Consider the following 25837-nt stretch of genomic DNA (forward strand, 5'->3'; position numbering starts at 1 on the left):
TTTAATAAACCCAAAAACCCCCCCCCCCCCCGAAATTCATAAGCAAATAATTAGATTTCATAAAAGCAAGACCAAAAGTTACCTCTTAGCTTATTCAAGAACATATATAGATCTAGAAAATAACAGATACCATAGAGAAGCACACAACATGAACAAAACACAACCAACAGCGACTATATACACCTAAAAAAATAACATTTTGACCTTACATATATAGTATGATATTCCGGCATCAGGGTCCATGGAGGAAAGATTTTCATCATCTACTATATACACGTAAAATTATTTTGACCTTATATATAAGGTGTAATATTCCGGTGAAGGGGTCCCCCCTAAGGCATGATTTTCATGTACAAAACAAAACCAGCGACAGAGACAGGATTTTCATCAAGGAGATTCATCATCTACTATATACACGTAAACTTATTTTGACCATATATATACAGTGTGATATTCCCTCCCTAAGGCATGATTGCGACGGAGACACGATTTTCATCAATTTCATCAAGGGGGTTCATCTTGTATTACATACATCATCTACTATACACACATAAAAGTAACAATTTGGCAAATCAAGTACACAATACAGGCATAAACATTAAAAACTCAAATCAAATATGTATATACCTGAAGAGCAGATAGATGTTCCTTGAAGAAATCATCAGCTTTAGTATTAGATCCTTGAATCAAGGTATCACAAATCTTACTATCCTGCAAACAACTATGAATTCTATTCCAATTCTTATCAACTCTTTTCTGCAACCAATTAGAATAATCCCCAAATCTATACTCCTTATACCCTCTACCAGAAATTTTTTCACCAGCACCCTTATTAGTCACCACAAAAGCAAAGATTGTGAAACAGAAAAGTAGCAAAATCAACAAAAACATAACAAGTAGATAAACCCAAAGTAACCAAGTCACTCTACAGCAAGATCCAATTATACCAGCCAATGAAACAAGCAATATAAAAACTCCTATTGCTATTACTGGCTTTTCAAGAAACCTCTCACACTCTGTATTTGCTTGTCTTGACAACCATATCCCTCCTCCTATAATTGGGATCGACAACAAAAGGGTCACTATATTCAGAATCCCCACTAAATTGTTGCTACAACGCACCATTTTTCAAGGATTTCAGCAAAATCAAGAGACACCCACAATAGAAAGATTCAAACTTTGAGCAAAACGAGACAGACCCACAACAGAAATATTCGAAATTTGACGGTTTTGAGCAAAATCAAGGAATACCCACAAGAGAAAGACTCAAGAATGAGCAAAAACAAAACAGACCCAGATGACAAAACTGAATTTCAGAGAGAATAAGATGATTGTGGTGAAGTTATAGGTATATATATATATATATATAAAATATGTAAAACTGGAGAAGTTATAGGTGAGATGGAGAAGAACACAGTGGGAAGGGAGAGAGGAAGGGGCTAAGAAGTTTACCAAGACGTGTAGCGCGTGGAATTAACTAATTTGGGGTCGGAAAGATCGGGTCGATGCACTAAACTTTCGTTATACGATTAATATTAAAAAAAATAAAAAAATCACAAGAGTTTATTATATGCAGTCTTTATTCTATATTTTCGTAAGAAGTTTGTTTTTACGATCTCAAATTTGTAATTTTTTGATACTTTATCAATTACGTTAAGATTTTTCATCGATGAGAAGTGTGGGTCCCACATTAGTTAGCAAACCGTAACCGTCAATTTTTTTTATGTTACTTGGTGAATAAAAAGAACTATTGTTATGGAAAGAGAATAAAAAGTAATAGGAAAAAATATCTTCAAATGAAAAAAATATGTATCTTCATCCACTTCTTTTAGTTATAAATGAGACGATTCGGATGGACGATATTAATTTTTATAAGATTATATAGTATTTATGATAGAGTATTAAGGTTTTAAAAGATGTTAAATTACTTTAATTTTATGATTAGGTAAGTCGTGTATAAATTTATTAGCTTTTATATGTAGAAATATTGAGCTTTAATTCCGCCTTAAGCATGATCAATCTATAATCATAAATATTTTTCAATTGTGTTTTTTAATCTTTCAAATTTGCAACGAGACTTAAAAATTATTCCATAGACTCGCTTGGTTTCCTCATGAAAAATTTTCCGCTCTTTCCTTTATTTTTGTATCGAATTTTCAATTAATCATAAATCACAACCATCTCAATCTCTCATATTTATCTTTTAATAAGCTTCCAAAAGTAGCATGATTTTACACCAAACCTACCGTTCTAATTAAATGGTCCTACAATATAATGTTCTTTCATTAAAGCTTAAAATATCTTAAATTGCAATAATTTTCTTTAGACTAATGTATTTTTTCACTAGTGGTGAAGAAGTTTTCTTTGTTTATATTTTTCTAAATATATAAATGGTGAAGAAGTCTTGAAAGTTCCAAAATATCATTTTCATTACACACGTAGTTGAATTATTACGTATATGATTTGAAAAGGTCTTTAAGGATACAAAAGAAGAAAAATAATATAACAATTTTATAAGTGGAGTCTGAAGAATTGAGTAACGTGTACATAACTTCACTTTAACAAAAAGAGAAGTTATTTTCAGTAAATCTTCGGATTAAGTAATTTTGTCGAGAAGTTTACTATGCAAATAGGTCAGAAGAAAGAATTAATTTGACTTTCCTCATTGGAAATTCTGAAGTCGTCAATTAATAATAATAATGAAGGAGCAATTCGATACACTAAATTTTACGATTCAGAAAAATTATTTTTTATTTGTTTAAATCAATAACCTTCTAATCACACAACAATAAACGTTATCATTACGATCAATATATTTTAATAATAGTGGTAGAAATATTTTATATGACAATAAAAATAATCCATATATAGGCCACACATAGGCAATGGGATATTTATAAAGTTTATACTAATGTTGACCAGATTTGGTATAGTACGCGTAACGAGTAAAATATGAAAGTTTCTTGAGCATTTTTTTTTTAACATAAGATACTAATAATGAACTTTCTTGGAATGTTCTTAAAAATATCAGTCATTAATTCATTCAATGTACTCTTCCTTTTTTATCATATTATATAATTTGGACTCATTTTCCTATTTTTAGAATAACGTTTTCAATACAATTTTCTTGATTTACAGATTTGATATTTCTGATTAAATGTGTGATATTTCACCATTTTACCCCAATTCACACATATCTATTTTTCAATCTTTCAAACAAAAGCCACCTTGAAATTCCCACCATTTTTTTTTAAAAAAAAAGGGAAGATATTAAAAAAAAGTGAGAAAAAAAAATTCCATTGACTTGAGGGATATCACATGTATAACACAGCTTAGATAAACCTAATTCCTTAATTATTTTTTTTTGGATTAAATGACAAAAGTACACTTATAATCCTAAAAAATATTCATTTTATTATTGTTTTGAATTTGACCAAGACAGCAAAGAGAAGAAAGATGTACTAAGTATTAATAAAAAAATGTCTACTTATGTTTTTTTTTTCATATTTAAATATACACATAAGTTAAGACCTACATAATTAACAAATAAATGAATTAAAATTAAGAATATTGCTTTTTAATTATGCCAACTACACACTTGACCATGTTGATGAATACATAATTCCAACATTTAAAAAGAAATCATGATACCTAAACCAATTTATGTATGACTAATTCTACTAAGTACGTACTATCTCCAATCAACATAGGTATTGTCCATCAAGGTTGAATAGATGTTAAAAGAAATCACATAACAATTTTACTTGCGTCGATTTTTGAACCTGAGATGGTAAAACCTCATGATTCCTGACCCACTTCATTGACTATTAAATCACACCCTTGGGTGCTTCCAACGTCAATTTTCACTATGGTGAAGTGATAATAACATAGGTAAAAAAACGTCATGTATTCACAAGTGAAATCTGCTTAGCTCTTTCGTTAGTGTGTACACAGACATTACCCCTACCTTATGAAGGTAAAGGTTAATTCTGAAAGACCCTCGGCTCAAGTAAAACAAAATTCAGCATATAATCAATCCTCTTTCTTAATGAAAGAGCTATACTTATTCCCAACATGAGAGAAGAAAAAAACCATATCTTTAAACAGAATAAGAATAAATATCCATGAAATGAAAAACTGAGAAACTGTATAAAGCTCCCAAGGCTTTTTCAAGTGAAAATAACAAGTAGAAAGAAGTTTTCCTTATTGATCCCTTGAAAATTCAAACAAGAACAACATATCAATGCAAACAAATGCTTTCTTCATAATAACCAAAAGGATGCTGCAAATTTGATGGTTATTAATTAAAGAGGGCCTGGGAAAGTCCCGTTCTCCCTCTGCTCGTTCCACTTATCAACCTGCAGAAACAGGCGAGAATTAAGAAAACACGATATCCATGATGAGAAAAGATGAAGGAATTCGCAACATGAAAAAACCAGCCATAGATTTTAGCTTAGTTCAGCATCAAAAGGTCGAACAGTAGGGAGTCGGAACAACATGACAAATGTCATATATAGGCTATGACATGAGATATCTACTTGTGACAAAATAAAGGAATAAAATCACTGGATTGTAAAACCTTTAATTTAGATAAAAACACAACACGATAGAAGCAAGGGACTTGATGATTCCAGCTAGTTGGGACCGAGTCTTACTCACCATTGGTATAGTTGCACTAAATCCAATATTGTTTATAAGGAGTCGTTTTAATTTACTTGTGTAATCCATAAGCGGGGTCTGAAGAGGGTAGAGTAAACACAGACCTTACCCCTTTACCTCGTGGAGGTAGAATCCTTTGGTTTGCGTATAGCAAATTATTTGGGTGGTGTTTTGATTTTAAGAAATTGAGAGTCCCCTACATATCCAAGTTGTAGATTATCATGTAAATTGAAATAGTTAACAATAGTTGACATCAAATTAGGAGGTAAAGGCATATGAATCCAAATGTGTTAAGAAAATTAAAAGGATTAGGAGTTAAAAATGACTGAGCATTCACATAGACAAATCACCAATCACATTATCTCTTTTTTCCCGGAAACTGGCTTTAGAATCACTTCCTGTGTAATGCTTGTAGCACCACAGACATGCCCACAGACTTGATTGACAAATGATAAATGCACGAGACTGCTAATCGTCACCCGAAAGAGGAGATACCTAACACACAATCTGATAGTAATAGAGTGGATCACTGATCTGATGAAAAGCCTGGAACTATGGCATATCGTGAACGAGGATAGGATGTATTCACGGAGCATGTCATGACACACCTAATCACCTAGTCCTTCTCCCACATCAAGAAAAGATGGAGAAATGTGGTAGGCACTCAATAAGCTGCTCAATATTCATGCACACAACCTAGATATCTCTTCTATTTGGCCAGATTTACGTCAATCTTCTGTGCCGATGACAAAATTCACCTAATGGCCACTAGCTGAAAGCTTCAGAAAACAGAAAACATAATAAAACTGAATGCAGAAGTGAGATCCCTGCAGCGTTAACGCCATAGAGAACCTTTTTTTGCCCACACTGGTTTCAAACTAGAAAAGGTTGGTTTAGACTCACATACGTATTTAACACATCCATGTGTACTATTTGAAGAGAAAAGGAAAAGTACTTTGGTCAGGCAGAGAATTCCGACTCAAGGATCATACGCAAATTCACAAAGTCATTGTCTATATTGAAGTGCCCTTTCAACTCAAATTATGGCTTAAACTTCTGTAAAATTTTCATAGGCAAGTAAAAAAAAATTGAGGAATGGAAGGGGTAATGCGAAAAAGCAAAGCGATGTACTACGACCCACCACAAATTAGAAGATACCTAATCACTTTAACTACACCAAAATACAATTTAATAAGCACATGACTCACCCATTCACCAGGGCAAAGTGCACGGTAGTATTTTGCGAATCTTTCACAGTCAGCAGCCTCATCACCCTTTGCAGCAACACACCTGAGGTTTGTGAAGAAGCAAGAGTTGGTAAAACAACCACAAAATGACTATGCCTCAGAGTAACAACTTCTGATGATCCACATATTGCAAGAACAATTCAAGTTCACAAGGTTAGAAAAGGCAGTATCAAGTTAAACGATCTTCTAAAAGGTGACCACAAATATTGGACGGACATTTTTTTCCTTTTTCTCAAAAGGTTGGACGTGTAAATCAATAGACTTTATCAGATCTTGAACCAATTCCACCCCATACTTGACTAAATCCACCATTTCTTCTCTTTACCATTTTTTGGTTAATGGATGGGAGGATGATAAGTGCATCTTCACAGCAACAACAACAAAAAAACCCAGGGCAGTCCCATAAGTGGGGTTTGGAGAGAATAGAGTGTACGCAAACCTTTACCTTACCTCGAGGAGGTAGAGAGGTTGTTCCCAAAAGACCCTCGGTTAGAGTAACGCACAATTAATTACGTCGTAAAATTAATTCTTGTTTCAGTGCAGAAAGGCATGCATTAAGCAGGATTTCAAACCGTCTTAAGCAAAATTTCAATATTGAGAGTTTAGTCCCTAGTTTAGCAGATGATTTTAATTTAGTGGACACTAGCCTAGACCAAGCCTTTCATTGTTCTATTTCAGAGAAGAAATAAAGATCAATTCCCAAGTCTATTAAAGGGATTATTAATCTTTAAACGTCATGCTTTACACAGAAACTCAACGCCACTATTCTTGAACAACTTGGAGCCGGGCCTTCTTTTCACATTATTACGGATATGAAAATAATGGTCAAAAACTGATTCAATTGGCAACCAAGCAACAGAAGAAACAAGTCTATGAAGCACCAAATTCTGTAAAATTAATGGGAATTTACCTATGAAACTCAACGTAGCGAGTGAAACAGTGCCTAGTTTGGTTGGTTGTTGGGAACCGGAAATCAGCCGGGGCAGTCTTAAGTTCAATCTGAAAGGCACACAGAGTTAAAGGCATAAACAAAACATGAATAACAAGTACCGAAGTAATCCAAGTGAAGTAAATACATTCACAAAGTTGCAGAAAATTCTTAAACACCTTAAAAAAGAGAGCACTACCACTTATCTTCCATTTTTAGTCACAATTAGTTTTTACCTTTTATCAATATAATACTTGCTGACGTAAAAGCTCTCTATTTCTAAAACTGAAGCTTTCTGAATGACAAAAACCAGAAGATCTAGACCAAAACTGTAAGTTAAATTGAGAAATATAATGTGACAGGTAAACATATTCACATTACTTGGAGTGGAATCAGATTAAAGAAGAAAACAATCTAAAACCAAAAAAAAATCTTTACCACGATGCTGAAAGCATCACAGTAGTTTCTGGTAACATCACGCGACCCACCTTTTAAACGCAGTGACACTGAGCAACCTTGTCATCAAAAATACTGAGGAGAAGCTTAAGAAGTCATTTCCAGAGACGAGCCTTACATAATCTCTATAGTAAAAACCCTGAATGTGTTATCGACCTCAAGTGAATTGTTAACCTGATTACAAATTCGATTAACTTATCACCACCACCACCAACAACAACAACAACATACCTAGTGTAATCCTACAAGTGAGGTATGGGGAGGGTAGAGTATACGCAGACCTTACCCCTACCTTGGGAGGTAGAGAGGCTGTTTCCGATTAACTTACCACCATCTCAGTAAAAACGAAAAATACTTGAAGAGTGTAGGCTACAAACTAACAATTTCTAGAACTCGTTTAACTGGAGATGAGACGTCATACCTCAAACATCAATCTAAATTGCTGGTAAAGCTTAGTACTATTTCACAAAACCGCCAAAAATTCTCTTCATTCAATCGCAATCCAAAACTCTAGTTGAATCCAATACCGTAATCCTTCAATTACACAACCTATTCATCCAAATTTGTCAACTTTTTTCCCCTTCTTGTTTTTGTTCTTTATTTATTTCTTACAAGAAAGGGATTAGATCAAAGACTTCACCTTTCCAAAAACCAACTTCCTTATTCATCCACAACTCATAAAACTAATAAACTTCCGAAGCAATTCTTTAACAAAGAACTAATCTCAGCTTTTACACACAAAAGAAAAATCACACATCTATACATATTTATCTAAGCACATACACAACAACCAGCAACATGGGTTCTACAGAGAACTCATAGATTGCTGAAGAACCTACAGATATTTTCTTTAGAAATCTGTTATTTTATATCAACTCTATCATATACCACCATCTCACTAAAAAGGCAAAATACTCGAAGTTATAGGCAACAAACTAACAATTTCAAGAACTCATTTTGAGCTGGAGGTGGAACCTCAAACATCAATCTAAATTGCTGCTAAATCTTAGTACTACTTCACAAAAGTGCTGAGAGTTCCTCATTCTATCACCATTCAACACTCTAGTTGAATCCAATACTCCAATCCTTCCATTAAGAAACCTATTCATCCAAATTCTTCAACTTTTTTCCCCTTCATGTTTTAGTTCTCGACTTATTTCTCACATGAAAACGCTTAGATCAAAGACTTTAACATTACACCTTTCCATACACCAACTTCCATATTCATCCACAACCTATAAAACCAATAACCTCTACAAGCAATTCTTTGACTAAAACAAAACTAAAACTCACCTTACACCCAAGGGTGTGACTAGTGGTCAATGAAGTAGGTTGAGAACCATAAGGTCTCATGTTCAAATCTCAGCAGAGATAAAACACTAGACGATTGATTCTCATCTATTCTAGTCACCTAGTACCTAGTGGGAGGTGGCATGAATCCCATGGAATTAGTCAAGGTGCACGTAAGTTGGCCGAGACACCACGGTTATTAAAACAAAAAATCCCACATCTATACATATTTATCTAAACACACACACCAACCACTAGTCGAGGTGCGCGCAAGCTTGTCCAGACACCATAGTTATCCACAAAAAAAAAATTCCCACATCTATACATATTTATCTAAGCACATACACATCAACCACAACAACCAACAACATGAATTCTACAGAAAAGCTGTACAGATCGCCAAAGAAAGCACAGAAATTTTCTATAAGAAAAAAAATCTGTTCTTTTATGTTTATTCTACCATATATCAATTAAATCCTTTGAAATCCATGAATAACTATAGAATCATCAAAAACGAATGAAAAAAAACTTAGAAAAAGGGAAAATAAACAATTAAAACAAAATAAAACTAGGGTTTGTCTTTTCTTGGAAAATTTTTGCATTACCTCGGCCATGGCTGATGCAAATCAATGAGAGAAGAAGCTTCAAAATTGACTCAAAATGAAAAGAATAAAAAAAATTAGTGAATGGTTAATTATAAGTTTATAATTTTGGATCCGATTCATTTGGGTGTTATTTTCAAATTTTATTTCTTATTTTTTCTAAATTATTTTCTTTTCTTTTTTTGTTTCATTGACCAAAAAAGGTATTTTTTTTTATGTTGGAGAAACAAATAAATAAAAAATTAATCTATTGAAGAATTGGCGATGAGATGTAGTTAGAGGTGAAATGCCACTCGAAATCAAAGCTTGTTGGTTCTATTTGACTCTCTTTTTTCGCGTACTAAGGGTCTTTTTTTTCTCCTTGCATACCAGTATTATTAATATTATTTTTATAGTTTCTTTGTCCTTTGATTTTGGTTACTATCTAACGTTTTGGGTGCTCTGAATGTTATTGTTACGCTTTATCTATTATTTGTTATGCTTTCTTTTGTATTTTCTTTTTCAAATTGCTTTGGTATGAATTGCTTGAGTCAGGATTTTCGGAAACAACTTATCTGTCTCCACGAGGTAAGGATAATATATGTGTTTACTCTAATCTTTTTGAATCCTACTTGTGAAAATATATTGAGTATGTTGTTGTTGTTGCCTTAGCATAGACAAGAAAATCAACATTTCGAAAACAACTAATAGAAGGTATGTTTTCCTTAAAAGATCAACTAGGAAAATTCAGAAAAGTGTGTGATGGCTTCCTTGGGTCGAACGATTTTGGTACAAGTAATAAAGGATAATAATCTCTTCATTAAAGGATAATACTCTCAAGAAAAAATACAAGATTATTTTCTGTTATTTTATCCGTTTGATTAGGTGTATTAGTTAAATTTGAGATTGTTTATCCCACTATTTGTAAAAATAATGAAATTAATTATTCATGTGATCGAATATTATAATCCATGAAATAACTGTGTCTATCTAATCTCTATAACAAACAACCCTAGAAGAGTATAACTAAGATAATTGGACAATTTGGAATAGACGGGACATTGTATCATTAAAAATCAGTATTATATTTTACCGATGTAGATTCAATTGAACCTCTTCACCATAAGTAGCTCCACCTCTACCTCTGGGAACCAACGAAGTGCATACAAACTGACCCGAATACGTATCGTTACTAAAAAATACTTGCAAATTAACTTTGAAGGGCCTTTGCATCGGGAATTCAACCACACATTTAAATAGGAAAGTATCATTTGCCACAACAACGATGACACACCTAGTGTAGTCCCACAAGAAGGATAGTGTATACCTAGCCTTAACCCTTCCTTGTGATTTGTGAAGGTAGAGAGGTCATTGCCAAAAGACTCTCGTCCCAAGTAACCACATATAAAAAATAATATGAAAAGAAGTGCCCTTTGCTAATAATCCATAAAACAAAAAATATTCCATGGACTAGAAAATGTGCAGGTAAACTAAGTTGACATACTGAAATGTACAATTCTCTAGTCTCATGAACTACTGTTTCAGCCCTGCAAATCTTACATTAGAGCTGTTAAAATTAAATTTGGATTAAAGCAAAACCGGTTGACATCTCGAAGATTCAACCTTTGACAAGCAGACCAAAAATTACACAGCAGAAAATTCAGCTCCCGGCTTGTGGAGCATCATGACTTTCTCCCCATGCTACATTGCCATCAGTACTGGGGAGAGGTGGAGCTCCCGTTCCGCCCTGAGCACTTATAGCTACGCTACTGCCATATGGATACGTTGAGTCTCCCATAGCGCCAAGGGCTACTGGAATATGAGATCTCTGGTAACTGTCTACATGGGCCGGTAGATGCATAGGAGGAGCTGGATACATGGGATTTGAGTTCATGTAGGGGTGACCATAAGGATCAATACCTACGGAACATGAAAATACTCAGCATATATGATAAATAGCTACAAGTGGAGTCTAGGGAGGATAGTGTGTACGCAGACCTTACCCCTACCTTAAAAAGGTAGAGAGGTTGTCTACAATAGACCCTCGGCTCAAAATGAACAATAGATAGTTAGATACAGAAAAGGAGCCCAAATTAGCATAATGTTGATGTGCCGAATATTAGCATACTGATTACCTTGAGCTCTTTTCTCAGTAATTACCACCTGAGCACGCAATCTCTCCGCTTCATTGGCCATGTCAATCAATTCTTTCTCCGTGAGTTTCATTTGCTCAACTTTCTCTATGTTTAAACCTTTTTCATACTGAAAGGTTTTGCTGCATGTTCCAATAAAGTAAAACAATCATGATTACGGAATCCAGAGTGTTATGCTTCACATGGCATGCAGTCATAAAGACATCTTATCAACATGGCAGGATCCAAATTCTATACCCTAAAAATTCCAGGCAGTATTATATTTAAGTGAATTTTGGACGTTTACGCATAGGCAAATAGGTGTGACACCGTAATGACCGAGTCTGATCAAAACTTACAAGGTGAACCTAAAATATAATAGAGAAAGTTATCTCAAACGACCTATAATCTCTCGAAATCGTTGTGGACTTGGTTAAGAGCAAAGAGAAACAAAGGATCCATAAAAGCAACGACAGTTGATCATAAAGCTTTAGTTATTGTTGTTGCACTCACATTAGATCCGGTGTCGTCCACGAGTCCTCCTATTTGAGTTAGAAACTTGTACATTCAATAGGAGTAAGTGTAAGATTTAGAGAACCCTCTAGTTCTATAGAACCCATAATTAGTCTTAAAAGACAAAATATTTAATATTGGAATAAAATGTGTCTAAAAGAGCAACACAAATACGAAGAATTTGTAAAGCCAGCCCGACTAGTTTGGAAATGATGCATACTTGATTGATATATAGCCATACATCAATGTTGCCGGACTCTCCAAAAATGATGCCACACCCATGTCGGATTCTCCAAAAATACACTAGTTTTGGAGTATCCGGCACACAACCATTGAAATTTTTGAAGAGTCAACCAAATCCATTCAAGGGTAATGGGTAGGGGAAGCTCTTTCAAGGGTAATTAATGGGTAAGGAATCTGTTCGTGCTTCCACCTAAACAGCAAGTCAAGACAATTAAATAGTAGTGACCTGTGGTTTATTTTTCCTGGAGGAAGGTTGGTAAAAGAGACATGTTTCAACTTACCGCAGCTCCTGGTGTTCTTTCTTTAAGGAATCAAGTTCAGCATGCATCTCAGGTAGCTTCTTGACATCTGCATGAGCCTTTTCCAATTCCTGCATAACGTGATGTATTTTTCCGCTCAGCTCCATATTGGCTGATACCAAGCTTCGTGCTTCCAAATGGACCTCTTCCAAATTTTTCCTCGTACTCTCAACGGTTCTAAGGTCCACCTCCATCTTGGCAATCTTGTCACGCAACAACCGGACCTGGATGTCACTTTCTGTTTGAGTACTTCTTATATGTTCATCGAGTTTCAGTACCTCTCGCTGAGCAGCAGAAAGATCCTGCTTTAAGGCAACATATGTAGCTGCCAACCGATGATGGTCTCCAGCAAGGTGTTCTAGCTCTGCAGCCCTAGCACCAAATCTGTTGTGCCAAAGCTCAGGAGGAGGAAATGGATCAATGCGGCGGCTGCCAGCAGCCAATTCTTCATGAAGCACCATTCCTGGAGCTTGTAGTGACCGTCCATATGATGCTGGTACTTGTCTTCTGGAAGCCATCTTTTCACCAGGCCCCAGAACTAAAAAGGGCGAATACTTGTTTTAAGGTTTCAATATTAGGAAGTATTTACCTGCTTTGGAGAGAAAATAAACTATGAGACTATTATTCTAAATAACTGCAGCTTACCAATTTAAGGCTAGGAGCTTAAGTTTCATACTATGAATCATAAATAATTGAGGATACAGGGTAAGCAATCTTTTTCTTTTTTTGGGGCATATCGTAGTAAGGAAAGGAAGTGAGGGCACTCATTCGAATCGAATAGCTGAAACTACTATAACTCCTATTTTTCTGCTTTAAGAGATAATTTGAGGAAGATCGACATCATAAACCAGCAGTGCAACCTTTTAACAGAGGGTAATAGGACGCCTTATCAAAAAAGAAAGCATAGGGTAATAGAACTAAAACAGTGCACTTCTTGGGTTGTGGGAAATTAAGCAGACGAAACTACATGTACTATTAATCACATCAGTTATACAACAACAACATATCCCGTGTAATCCCATAACTGGAGTCTTGAGAGGGTAGAATGTTTACAGACCTTACCCCTACCTTGGGAGGTAGAGAGGATGTTTCCGATTGACCCCTGGCTCAAGGAAAAGTATATCAAAGCAGATCGGAAAAAAAATAACAGAAGTGAAGAGATAATGGCAAAATACTATACAAAACATTCTAAAAAAAGGAACATTAACTACACCAAAAAAGTGTGATAATCAAAATACAAGAGACAGTAGATAGTAACAGAAATTTTTGGACAAGAAGCTACTTGAGAAATACCACGACTACTATATATCACACCAGTTACGTGTCTCCTAATTTAATTTATTTCAGAACAGAAAACGAACATGACTGGGCAGGTAGGCACAAGCTGCAGCTAAGTGACGGAGAATCAGATAATGAGGTTAGTCATTCTGTAAACAATATGGTTTCTTCACAACCTTCAATTTTTTTATTGAGGGAGAGCAGAAGACAGATGTACAGTCACTTAGCGGCTCTTTCGGGATTACAAATAATAGGGAGCCAAGCGTGATGAAGGAACCTCAGCAACTTGCTAGCATATATACACAATGAGAAGAAAGACAGTTTTAATGTACTAATACCTGAGAGAATCATTTCTCTACTGGAATCGCTTCACTAAAATTAAATAAATATTCCCTCTGGTCCAAAATAATTGATGTTTTAGGCTTGGGCACATGAATAATGAATTAGGAATTCACTTACTCCTAAAAACTAAGAAGGGTTTTGACTAAAATACCCTTAATTATGATTTTCTTTTATTTTTTGGTTGACATAATTATCATCGGGATTACAGGATTAGGAATGTATCGAGGACAAATTTGGGGAAAAGAATTGGTTATGTTAAACATCAATTATTTTGGACCAACTTTTAGAGGCTAAAACATCAATTATTTTTTACTGGAGGGAGTAATAACAATGGCATCGGGCATCCTTGGAAAACTTAGACCTACTTACATAGCTACAGAAACACCTTCCCGCGCTTTTTCTTCAACCTAGCAAACCCCAAACACTTGCACCGATTTCCTATTTCAAGAAACGAACAATTGAATTTGCATCAGAAATTCTTAAATTACTACCATTGCCTCCACGATGACTTTCCAAAAGAAAACACTCAACCCCACCAACTACACCCCCCCCCCCTTCCTGCGCTTTTTCTTCTTGCAGATTGTTCATAACCTACCAACCCCGAAACACTTGCACCGGTTTCCTATTTCAAGAAATGAACAGACTTGCGCATCAGAAATTCCTAAATTACTACCATTGCCTCCACAATGACTTTCCAAAAGAAAACTCAGGCCCACCAACTACAACAACCCCTTCCCGCGCTTTTTCTTCGTGCAGGCTATTCATAACCTAGCGACCACCAAACACTTGCACCGATTTCCTATTTCAAGAAACAAACAAACTGAATGTGCATTAGAAATTCTTAAAATTACTACCATTGCCTCCGCAACGACTTTCCAAAAGGAAACACTCAACCCGACCAACTAAAACAACCCATTCCCGCGCTTTTTCTTCCTACCGGCTGTTCATAACCTACCAACCCCCAAAACACTTGGACCGATTTCCAATTTCAAGAAACAACAAACTGAATGTACATCAGAATCTTAAATTACTACCATTGCCTCCACGATGACTTTTCAAAAGAAAACACTCAACCTCCCAACTACAACAACCCTTCCTTCCTGCGCTTTTTCTTCCTGCTGGCTATTCATAACCTAGCGTCCCCCAAACACTTGCACCGATTTCCTATTTCAAGAAACAAACAACTGAATGTGCATCAGAATTTTAAATTACTACCATTGCCTCCATGATGACTTTCCAAAAGAAAACACCCAACCCCACCAACTACAACAACACACACACAACCACACCTTTATTTTTCTTCTTGCGGGCTGTTCATAACCTATCAACCCCCAAACACAGATACAAACCTTTTCAGGGTCACCCTACTGATTAATGGAGTCGTTGAGTACCATTAGGTCTCAGGTTCAAATCCCAACAAAGCCAAAAAAACAGTATGTGATTTCTACCTATCCATCCAAACTCCTTGACAGACAGAGTACAAACTCAAGCTAACCCCAACACCCCAGTCATCCAAAAAACAAATCTTTTCAGGATGAAAACCTAAAAGGGTCAATGCAAAACAGATAAACACAACAAAAGAACAAGAAAATCAAAGAGGGGCATAAACAAATAAACAAAACTATACATCCCTACTCAATCAATGACATAAAATAAAAATATAAAGATGTAACATTTCAACATAAACACAATCACTTCTTTAAATCAGTAAACAAGAAAACAATTTCATCTCCCTGATAAAAACAAAACCCAAATCAACAAGAACAGACTAAAACAAGAAAAAGAAATGAAAAAACTTAGTTCTTCAACAATGGCTGGACAAATTAAGATTTTTTTCATCAAATTAAAACATACCCATAAGAAGAAAAGAGAAAAAGATCATACCTTTGTACTAATAACAGCCCATTAAGGAAAAAATTTCTATCAGAGAAGCAAAATTGCGAAGGGTATAGAGGCATTCAAGGGTTGTGTTGTTACACTTGAAGAAGAAAAAATTGTCACAATAAGCTTGTAGTCATTTATAGGAACTTTTTGAAGTTTGCACTTTTAGTCCCTTAGATATGGATATATTCCAATTCCCTCGAGGGTCGTTTGGGATGATATATAAGAATAATATTGAATAATAGAGTTATACTGATATTAATTTTTATTGATGTTATATTAAATGAATAGGATAAATTAGAATAAGAATAGAATTGAATAGGATGTATTAGTAGACGTTTGGTCATAAAAATGAAATACGTGATCATTTTATTTGAACTTTTTTAAGTTGGAGTCGAAGATGAAATTGTACTTGGTTATAATTTTTGTGACAATTCATAATTTATCCTTTTTCTTTGTAAGATTCCATATATGCTTCAGTATAGCTGCTTTATTCCACACATACATATTAGTCACATTTAGTCCATCAGCAACATATTAAAAGTGAAAATAGATATTTGGATGTTTTCATAACGAAACACTAACTTTAAATAAAGTAAAAAAAAATGTGAATAATTTCCATGATTTACTATATATAAGAATAGGACCAAATAGGATGCATGTGTTAGTTATACGTAAATTAAAAAGACGATCAAATAAGAGATTAAATAATACTATCAAAATTATTATTATTTTGCTAAAATAAACTAATTAAATTGCACTTTAAAGCAAAAGATGAACTAAATAATTTATCTTTTAAAGCAAGTAAATAATGAAAAAGAATCTAGATTTCTAAAGAACTTAAAGTTGAAAATCCTTTAAGAATATTGTATAATGTGAAATATTGGCACATGAGTGTTCCATATAACTTCATAATCATATCAAGAAAAAAACTTATATTAAAAAATAATTTTAAAAAATCCACAAAGGCATTCTTTTTTAATTTTTCAATCAAAGAAGCATTCAAATATACAATAGGCTTTTCATACTTGTCCATTGTTTAGAACTTGAAGGAGGTAAGTATTCAATCATTTATAATTAGAAATTTTGAATTTGAGCCTTGTTGGATATGAAATTATATTTATTAGGAAGCGTTTTATCCTTAATGCAAGAATCAATAGAAAGTATTTTGCTGCCCCTCTCAAAGATAAGCTAAGAAGCAAGAACGCGTTATAACCTACAATCTTTTTCTCTGTCAGAGACTTTCACGAAACGAAAAGGGTTGTCATCGTGGTGTGCTTCATTTATGTTGCATAGATTTATATGTCGAACCTGCATGTGGCTCATCTGCGATAACTCTTCAAATTTGTGTGAACAAGTGAATCAATTACTAAGTGAACCCTTTCAAAAAAATTCGATACAAATTCAAATTTAATTGTATTTCAATACGAACACCGCACATTAGGCGAGAAAGAAAGAAAAAAAAAAGAGTTGAAGGCAAGGAAGGGATATTGTGTGTTCCTGTTTGGTGGGTCAAAATAAAAAATTAGATATAAAAATTATATTTAGATCATTTTCATTAAGTGCTCTCATCCCAAAATTTTGTTCCTCCCTTAATTAATTGCTATTAATTTTTTCTAAAAATAACAATTTCCTTTCCCTGTATCTTTCTTTCTCCAGTAATTCACCACAAAAAAAATATATATTTATCATGTATCCATGTCTCCAATATTTCACCATCCAAAAGAGTTTAACGTCGACAAGATAAGTAATGAATTTTTATTATCAAAAGATACAAGAAATAATCAAAGCATCAGTCTCAACATCAACATAAAATCAATGCCCAATTTCACATTAAATTTTGTTTTTGGAGATTCAACAGTTGATACTGGAAATAGTGATTTTATTTCCACTTTATTCAAAGTAAATCATCCACCTTATGGTAAAGATTATTATAACCATATCCCAATAGGTACATTTTATCTAAGTCACTTTGAAAGAATTTTTTATTGATTGGAAGATGATTTTACATCAACAAGTATGGCTAAGCATAAATATCCACTTCAACTCTATTCTAACGGATTGAATATCTTTTATAAGAAATCGAAGGAACTGCAACGATTTTTTCTCAGAAATCCCCAACGAAATATACAGACTATTCCTTCCTTTCTATCGAAGTGACTTAGACAAATCTTTTGTGTCGATAAACTCAAACCAATCAATCGAATATTGATTTATACATGATCAATCGAACACTACTTGAAAATGGCTCTTCTAGCTCATTTTGCTGCTCTCTCAGGATGTCAAAATTACAATCACTGTTTTTCTCTCTATCAACAAAAAATATAGTTGTATAGTTCCTTGGTCAAGATTATACAACAATTCTGCTAAATCCACCATGAAATTGGTCCTAGACCATCAGCATCAAGAGATCCCTAGTAATATACAAACAAAAAAAACAGAATTTTAATTTTAAAGTTAATAAAATAAGACTAGAGAAATAAGAATAACAGAGGAGAATTTTTCAAACACACCAAAATGCAAGATTAACATAAAAAGGGACAAAAAGCTCATTTCAACCTTACAAAGAAAAAAAAAAGGGCATGAATGGCATTATCTACCAAGGATCATTGATATGAGATTACAAGGTTTTGGGTACACCCCAGACTACTTGGGCCGACCTTAAGCGAGCACCCTCGAAAGTAAAAAGGAAGTCACCAACCTAGGCCATGAGCCTTCTTGATTGTCCATTGACACTGTCCAGGTAATTATCTCATATGAGAGTACTAGGTATCGACAGTCACTCCTAATCTTTCCATTAGAGTTCTCACTATTACATGATATTTAGGTAACCTTTTCAGAAGTTTCAATTTGCACCCAAGGGTGTGGCCTCGAGACAAGAGACAACTCTAAGATTTCTAGAAAATAGGTGCACCACTAAAAAAGAAAAAGGAAAAGCTAATATTATTCCAATTATAGAAAATATATACATAAAATATCTAATTTTACGAAGCGGCCATTGGTTTTCATGCCTCGTACTAATGCCTATAAATTCACCCATGCTCAAGACCCAAGAAGTATTCAAATCCAAACACACACACAAAAAAAAAAATTAAAAAAAATAGGTGATCTCTTTCTATCTGCCTGAGACTTGATAGCGAAGTTATCTGGTAGCTATATTGGTGGGAGGCAGTAGGTAATCGATGAAATAACCGAGGCGCACAACTTGGCCCCAACACCACCATTATTAAAAAAAGTTCCATTTTGAGTCATGAATACCACACAACGTTTAAAGGACCTGCTCCATAGGAATTTTAACTCCCCTGTCAACTAATTGAAAATAATCATTCCATTTTTACCTCGATTTCAAGATATAGCTACTTAGTGTGACCAAATGCTACTGATAAACAACATTGTTTCATCTAAAATTCCAAGATTAAATCCTCTGAAGTTTAAATTTTTGCAAGACATTTTCCTTTATAATATGTGCGGCTCAATTAAATCAATTTAACGGTGGGAAACAAAAAAAATAGTATACAACAGGAATGAAGTTAAGAATTGACATACCTTTATGACCATTGGTGCAAATGGATTTGAATCTTTATCTTGCTCAAGAGGCATTGATGGATAACTAACATTATGGACTTGGAACCTAATCTGCAGTTTATACAATCGTCAAAATTTTAACATACATCATTTGACAAAATGGTGCAACATTAGCAAAATTATTCGTTCTAACAACCTCATCTACGCCATCAATAGGATAATCTAGTTCATCAAACTTCCATATCCACCTAACTTGGTTCCTGAAATGGACAATAAAACCATATGCAAAGAAACTTAAGATGTATGATTCAGAAAGACCAACCAGTACATGAGATCCCACCACCAAATTAGACATTGCGACAAAAAATACTTACTTGTTTTCAGGATCAGGCGCAGAACGTGATGGATCTGGCAATAGAGGTGCGGGTACATAAATGTCATCGAAAAATCCAAGTGACACTGTCAAGCGCAAAACAGAACAAACATTAAGATGCCTTTTCTGAAAGATTTGGGATGTGAAGAATATCTAGAATGAGAATATCTCACTTCATAAACTACATATTTTATTTTATTTTGATAACCGAGAAATCCATCTGTGACCCGCCCTTTGGACCAAATCACAGCCTTCTAAACTCGATGGATAATGGGCCCGCCCCTCTACCCTTCTCCACTTAAAATACCGGGCTCATAACTACATATTTTATTTTATTTTTGATAACCGAGAAATCCATCTGTGACCCGCCCTTTTGGACCAATCACAGCCTTCTAAACTCGATGGATAATGGGCCCCGCCCCTCTACCCTTCTCCACTTAAATACCGGGCTCATAAACTACATATTTAAAATCATAAAGAAACAGTATAATGTATAAACGGACAGTCAAATTTGGCCCCTGCTGGCAGGTAAGCACTTCAACTTTGAGAGTGCACATCTAGACACCTCAACTTGGTCTCAAATGGCAACTAAACATTCCAACTCGTCCCCACTGTGTCTCGTGGACACGCTATGATGACGTGTCACATAAATTTTGGAAGTGTCTAATAAATTTTGTAAGTGTCTAGATGATCATTTTGTAAGTTGGATTGTTCAACTAACACAGTGAAGACAAGTTGAGGTGTCTAGGTGTGCTCAAGTGTTTGTTTATGTATTACGCCTTAAGAAACTATGAACCATACATCCTTCAATATGGTTTGCATGGTTCAACAACTAATAGTTTCCAGTGCTAGATAGTTCTCTGGCAGATTGTAATACTTGGCTAAATATGTCTCACAACATATATGACAGGATATTAGATGAGAATAAATTGTAAACATTCTGCAAGGCTTACAGCGCAAACCCTCTGCCTTGGACTCTTTGAGTTTAGCAGTTATTACTTCTCCTACAAATGGGCGAAACACTACCAGTCTAAACTTGACCTGCAAGACACCATGATTTTTCTGTATTAATGAACATGTTATCACAGAAGATACTACAAACAATAGAAAGCAGATTGATGATAGCCTGCAGTCACATGACACATTTAATACCACCGAAATGCTAGTCCAGAACTAGCTCATAAACTATAGAACTATTACGGAACTTCTTGCAACTAAGAACATCATATTAGCATGCCAAAGATGTATTGGAACTCGTAAGTGCATTGCTGTAAGTAGGATCTCACAGCTGCTTCTTCAAATGCCAATACACTCGAAAGCCTAATTGGTCTTTTATCAAGATGAGTATTTGTCCCTTACCAATTTTAAGGCTGTTTTTACAGGATGAAACATTAGCTACTGATTCAGCTTTGCTCGTATAGCTAACTGATTAAGTTGATATTTTTTGTAAGCTATATTTCTGAAGGACTTGCTCCATGTTACCCTTGCAGGGTTGTATATGCTCTCTATATTTTTAGATGGCGTTGCACCCCCTTCATGCAAAACTATTGGATATTTCTAACTCTGGCCTTGAAGGAAAAAATCAATATTACGGAAAATAGTTGACACATAAGTGTCTTTGGTTATTATGTTGTCAAGCCAGGATTCATCATTATTCCTCTAATTGAAAGGTTTCTGTTGTAGGCAAAAACAAGGATGTTGAGCACTTTTTCTTAATCAATGAGACATCAGATCTTCATATCGATCTTATCAAGGAAGGTAGTAACAGATTTATTGAAGACCAAAGATACTTACACTTATCCACATCTCTTATTCTTTAAAAATTTGAGGGGTAATTTAGCTTCTTCATTTTAATATTTTTGGTTGGATCAGTGAAGGGGGAAGATATAATTTAGAATGAAGTTGTGTCGCTTTGCATCCCTGCCCAGGAATGAGATCCACATAATCACAAATTCATATTCAGAGCAAGAAAAAAGTGTAAATACAATACCTGGTACAGGGAAGTGATACTCATAAAGCGAGAGAACATATCAATTGAAATTATTTTATGTCAAAAGAAAACAGTTTCACCGAGCGGGTTTGGAAAATGGGAATCTCTCATGAGGGACGATGATACATGTTTGTAGAATCCATTCAAGTTAAACTAAATATAATTAACTGCAGCAACAAGTAGAATACCGTATATGTGGAGGCACCTTCACTTGGATAGATAAAACCATCATCTATGGAGCGAATATCGTAAATAGATATGATGAGGCCCAAATTTGCAATAACCTTAGCATCGTGTCCAAAAGTTAGTGTCTTGTAATAATGCCAAATCTTTTTGAGTTGGGAAATGGATTGAAAACAGTAATGCAGCCTCAAAAGAGAAGAAGAAAATGAACCTTATCCACGAAGAGACCCTCAAGCTCTCCTTTGATTGCTTCATTAAGTGGAAGGTTTAGGAGATGAGGTGGCAACCTCAGTTTGTGTTCTATTTCACTCAGATAAAACATGCCTCCTTAAATCTGAGGCAAGATACACACCAAAAAGATTTATCAAGTTCTGCACAAAATACACACTTGCGAAAAGTCAAAATTTGGTAGACTTGCAAAACAAAGACTACAAGATATGGCTCTTTATCCCATGTGGGTCTTTTTAATCTATAGCAAGTTCATTTTTTCTTTTTGCTATCAGCACGGATCCATGCAGTACCCCGTCAAAGAAAATTCTTAGCCTGGGTTGTCACACCCCCAATGTCTTGATTAAATATTGCAATCAAACTAAATAAGGAACTTAACTTCAAAACATCTAGAAAGCTAACCCAGTCACGAGCCTCTAACTAAAATCTGAATAAATGAACCTGGGGCATCTCCCAAGAATAATGAAAATATCAAAAAGTAAAAAATGGGGAAAGATCTGCTACCACTGGTATGAATCAACAGACCCTGTCACTGCCCGTAGACACGTGCTTCTTCTCAACACCTGCCACATGACGTGACATGCCTAAACGAGCTAAGTATCACTGGACTGAAGGATACCCAGTAAGTCCCATAAGCTACCTCCTAAGAAGACAGGGCCAGACCTTCTGGGATAAACATACCACGAAGAAAATGCATCCACAGAAAGCATGTAAACAATTCAAGATCTGAAACTGATAATAGACTCAAAACTGAAACTGTAAGCTGAACATGTAAGCAGACAACTGAAACTAGAACTTTAAGGTAATAGCTAAACTGTAATAGAAACTGAGATACACATTGTGACCCTACGTACATGAGATCTAGCAACACACATGGGGGAGTGTCAGCCTATCGCCCCAGCAAACAATGGCCCCTACGAACATACTACATAGGGCAGCTAACCCTGGCCCTCATTCTCTCCATTCTAAAATTTCTCATGCTTCTCATATGCATTAACAAGAGCATTAAGTATTCGTATATAGGACTATGGAACAGTTTCACCTTGTATTTAGCAAGGCTAACAACAGAAATAAAAATATCACCAGGTCCTCTAATTACAACAAGACTAACACAGTTGAACAAGCTACTGAACATATTTGATGGCAATATTAAAAGTTAAAAATCAGGCATAGACAGCTCTATAAGAATATGAAAAGTGCTCATATACCTTTAGCCACCATTTTAAAGGAAAAAACAAGCATCAATCAATAGTACACCAAAAAAAGGTGATCGTTATACATAATTCATAATATTCCAAAGTGTTCCTTGAGCCGAGGGTCTATCATAAACCGTAAGTTCAGAAAGCATAAACTTCAAACTCTGACTCCGTCTCTGATAGTACAACAGCACAATTAATACATTAGCTCCCCTAATCCTTAAAAACATGAATTTCCAGTTGACGATAAGTCAAACAATACCTCTAAACTTCAGCGCAGACGGCCACGGCAAGTGGTGACTGATAGAGGCGGCGGCGAGAGGTTCCGGCGACGGCGAGAGGCTCAGCGGCGTTCAGTTCTTCTCTTACCAGCGGTCTTCAGTTAAGGTTTTGAAAATTTTGAATTAGGGATTTGTTTATTACTCAATTTTTAATATTCAAAAATATCAAAAAATAAAATTAAATTAAACGACATTGAATTTAATATAGTTAAGTTATAAATAAAATTAAAAAATAGAAATGTCTATTAATTAATTATAATTTAATAATGATAACAATTTATGAAAAAGTTATATGTAGTGTTTTTATTGAATTGATGCAAATATCACATATTATATTATATTGGTGGTAATTAGAGTATACAAGAATAATTGCATCCAAAAGTAATAATAAGTCTTCATGCTTAAAAATTAATATGAATATATATTAAGACAAATATGAAAATGAGTTTTGATTTTTATTCAAATCCGATGAAAAAAATGAGATTACTTTATATGGATTTATAAGAAATGATTTTGATTTAGTTCATGGCCTATTAGAGGCAAAAGGCGCTCAGATAGAATCTTTAGAAATAAAAAAAAAAAAAAATTAGTAAAGATTATGGCATTACTTCTTCGGCTCGAACCAAGTAGCCCCTTAAATAGGAAGCAAAATGGCTCTTCGTAATTTGAAGAAAGGGAGAAAAAAAAAGGATTCCTTCATTCGTATGAATATTTATTCAATCACATAATCTAAACTCCTAAAATATAATTTAAACTCCTAAAACATGATATCTTGAAAAAAAATTATTTGATTATATTTGGAGATCCAATTAATTGAGATTTTTCTAATTGAATCACACAAGCTAAGCTCCTAAAATATAACATCTTGAAATTGTCTATTTGATTCTACTCAAAGGTTCAATAAATTGAGATTTTCCTAACGATATAAGAAATACTATTATCAGATTGACTTTCTATCCTTTTCATGAACACAAAAATATTACTCCATATTCAATTTGATAACGATTGAATGACATTGTTTCTTCGATCCAAACAAAGAAATCCCTTAGATATGATGTAAAATGACTCTCGTTCTATCACAGGCTCAATAAACTAAGAACAATATTTACACTCTCTCTTTGGTCCACGAAAACAAGGGGAAATTCCCATCAATTCCCTTTCCTTTTAAGTTTCTTATTGTAACATCTCGCAATTTGAAATAGTTAGGAAGAAGCTAAGAATTTGAAATAGTCATTTTTGGAAATAGTGACAAATTTGGAAATTTGTTTAAATAAGTTAAAGTGAGTTTTTGGTCAACTTCAAACGATCATAACTCCTAGATCAGGATGAGTTAATTAGGTGTAGTTCCAGATATGGTTGGAATGATCTTTCCAACACCGCCAAGTTTGCGCGATTCCGAGTTCGTATGAGTAAGTTATCTCCTTTGAAAGTTGGGCAGTTGGATTAAGGAAATGTCCAATCCGAAAATTTAAGGGGTATTTTAGTTGTTTCATTGCCCTATTATTTTAATCCATTTTTAGGAGTTTAATATGGGTCAAATCAGATTTTAGTCAGTTTTAGAATTTGGGACTTCACGTTAGGGCTTGGAGGAGAAGAGAAAAGAGAAGAACGTTCAAGATTCGTCGATTTCGTCAAGTATAGCTTGTGGATTTCGTCGGGGTGATCCCTAAAAAAGTATGTGAGATCACATAGCATTGGGTTAGTTCACCCACGCGCCAATCATGATTCAATTCAACGAAATATGTGTGATTGAAAGTAAATCCTTTGAGTTCTTGATGAAATTCATTTGAATTCTTGTGGGTTGTTTTGTTGAAGTTTCTTGCAATTTGATTCATGTTTTCGGGTGTAATTTCGGTTTGAATCTATCATATATTGAGGGTATAAATGATCCTAAGTGTTTGGGGAAAGAACCATTGAAGTTTAGAGGATTTAGAGTTGAAAAACAGAGAAGTAAAATCGTCAAACACCTGGGGAAGGGGGTAGGGCGTCGCGCCAGCCAGCGCGCCCCAAAGCAATCCCTGAATGTTGAGTCTTGGGGCGCCGCGCCAGCCAGAGCTCCCTAACTTGGTCTCTGAATCTCAAGGGTTGGCGCCCCACGCCTCTCATAGTGCCAGGGACGCCAGTTCTTCCCATTCTTCCCCTACTTTTCGTACTAGTTCCTTAGCAATGTACCTATGTTTTCTAGTTGATTCCAACACTCTAAGGTATATCT

The 25837-nt window shown here is 34.8% G+C and overlaps 4 protein-coding genes across 7 annotated transcripts in view; all 4 read right to left on the reverse strand.

The window, feature by feature from the left end:
• The window catches only part of LOC102589183 (tetraspanin-8-like), a 3883-nt gene extending 2487 nt beyond the window's left edge, over positions 1 to 1396 (reverse strand). The window contains exon 1 of the mRNA XM_006343502.2: positions 628 to 1396. Coding sequence (XP_006343564.1) covers positions 628 to 1125 — 498 coding nt within the window. The 5' untranslated portion in view covers positions 1126 to 1396. The remainder of the gene's footprint in view (positions 1 to 627) is intronic.
• A 2633-nt stretch (positions 1397 to 4029) lies between these two features.
• On the reverse strand, positions 4030 to 9294 carry LOC102589509 (cytochrome c oxidase subunit 6b-2). The gene is made up of 4 exons (XM_006343503.2): positions 9186 to 9294; positions 6817 to 6905; positions 5868 to 5949; positions 4030 to 4358 (listed from the first exon to the last, which is right to left on the reverse strand). Exons 1-4 carry the CDS (start codon positions 9192 to 9194, stop codon positions 4305 to 4307), a joined length of 234 nt encoding a protein of 77 aa, XP_006343565.1. The 5' UTR covers positions 9195 to 9294; the 3' UTR covers positions 4030 to 4304.
• A 1284-nt stretch (positions 9295 to 10578) lies between these two features.
• LOC102589843 (protein FLX-like 4) lies at positions 10579 to 15957 on the reverse strand. Of its 2 annotated transcripts, none has more exons than XM_006343504.2 (4): positions 15853 to 15957; positions 12331 to 12937; positions 11297 to 11436; positions 10579 to 11081 (listed from the first exon to the last, which is right to left on the reverse strand). In XM_006343504.2, exons 2-4 carry the CDS (start codon positions 12864 to 12866, stop codon positions 10822 to 10824), a joined length of 936 nt encoding a protein of 311 aa, XP_006343566.1. In that variant the 5' UTR covers positions 12867 to 12937; positions 15853 to 15957; the 3' UTR covers positions 10579 to 10821. The 2 variants fall into 2 exon arrangements, with proteins under 2 accessions (XP_006343566.1, XP_006343567.1); XM_006343505.2 differs by having other exon boundaries at positions 12331 to 12940.
• A 1983-nt stretch (positions 15958 to 17940) lies between these two features.
• LOC102590386 (DNA-directed RNA polymerase III subunit RPC8) lies at positions 17941 to 23750 on the reverse strand. 3 transcript variants are annotated; one of them, XM_015307038.1, is made up of 9 exons: positions 23607 to 23750; positions 22653 to 22711; positions 22132 to 22254; positions 21926 to 22021; positions 20701 to 20788; positions 19749 to 19833; positions 19571 to 19634; positions 19396 to 19485; positions 17941 to 18263 (listed from the first exon to the last, which is right to left on the reverse strand). In XM_015307038.1, the coding sequence occupies exons 3-9, from the start codon at positions 22240 to 22242 to the stop codon at positions 18216 to 18218; spliced, it is 582 nt and encodes a 193-aa protein (XP_015162524.1). In that variant the 5' UTR covers positions 22243 to 22254; positions 22653 to 22711; positions 23607 to 23750; the 3' UTR covers positions 17941 to 18215. The 3 variants fall into 3 exon arrangements, with proteins under 3 accessions (XP_015162524.1, XP_006343568.1, XP_015162525.1); XM_006343506.2 differs by lacking the exon at positions 22653 to 22711; XM_015307039.1 differs by lacking the exon at positions 22653 to 22711 and having other exon boundaries at positions 22132 to 22291.
• Between the last annotated feature and the right edge of the window lie 2087 nt (positions 23751 to 25837).

Source organism: Solanum tuberosum, unplaced genomic scaffold (genome assembly GCF_000226075.1).
Source record: "Solanum tuberosum cultivar DM 1-3 516 R44 unplaced genomic scaffold, SolTub_3.0 scf00047, whole genome shotgun sequence".
Taxonomy (NCBI): Eukaryota; Viridiplantae; Streptophyta; class Magnoliopsida; order Solanales; family Solanaceae; genus Solanum; species Solanum tuberosum.

Excerpts from the sequence above, each read along its gene's own strand:
- LOC102589509 (XM_006343503.2), bottom strand. Across the intron at positions 5,950-6,816 it reads CGCTACGTTGAGTTTCATAG|GTGTGTTGCTGCAAAGGGTG; the intron begins GTAAATTCCCAT and ends CACAAACCTCAG. Across the intron at positions 4,359-5,867 it reads CACTTTGCCCTGGTGAATGG|GTTGATAAGTGGAACGAGCA; the intron begins GTGAGTCATGTG and ends CTGTTTCTGCAG.
- LOC102589843 (XM_006343504.2), bottom strand. The coding sequence starts at position 12,866 with ATGGCTTCCAGAAGACAAGTACCAGCATCATATGGACGGTCACTACAA. Across the intron at positions 11,437-12,330 it reads AAAGAACACCAGGAGCTGCG|CAAAACCTTTCAGTATGAAA; the intron begins GTAAGTTGAAAC and ends TGGAACATGCAG. Across the intron at positions 11,082-11,296 it reads TACTGAGAAAAGAGCTCAAG|GTATTGATCCTTATGGTCAC; the intron begins GTAATCAGTATG and ends CATGTTCCGTAG.
- LOC102590386 (XM_006343506.2), bottom strand. The coding sequence starts at position 22,242 with ATGTTTTATCTGAGTGAAATAGAACACAAACTGAGGTTGCCACCTCAT. Across the intron at positions 19,834-20,700 it reads CAAGGCAGAGGGTTTGCGCT|TGTCACTTGGATTTTTCGAT; the intron begins GTAAGCCTTGCA and ends TGCGCTTGACAG. Across the intron at positions 19,486-19,570 it reads CTATTGATGGCGTAGATGAG|ATTAGGTTCCAAGTCCATAA; the intron begins GTTGTTAGAACG and ends TATAAACTGCAG.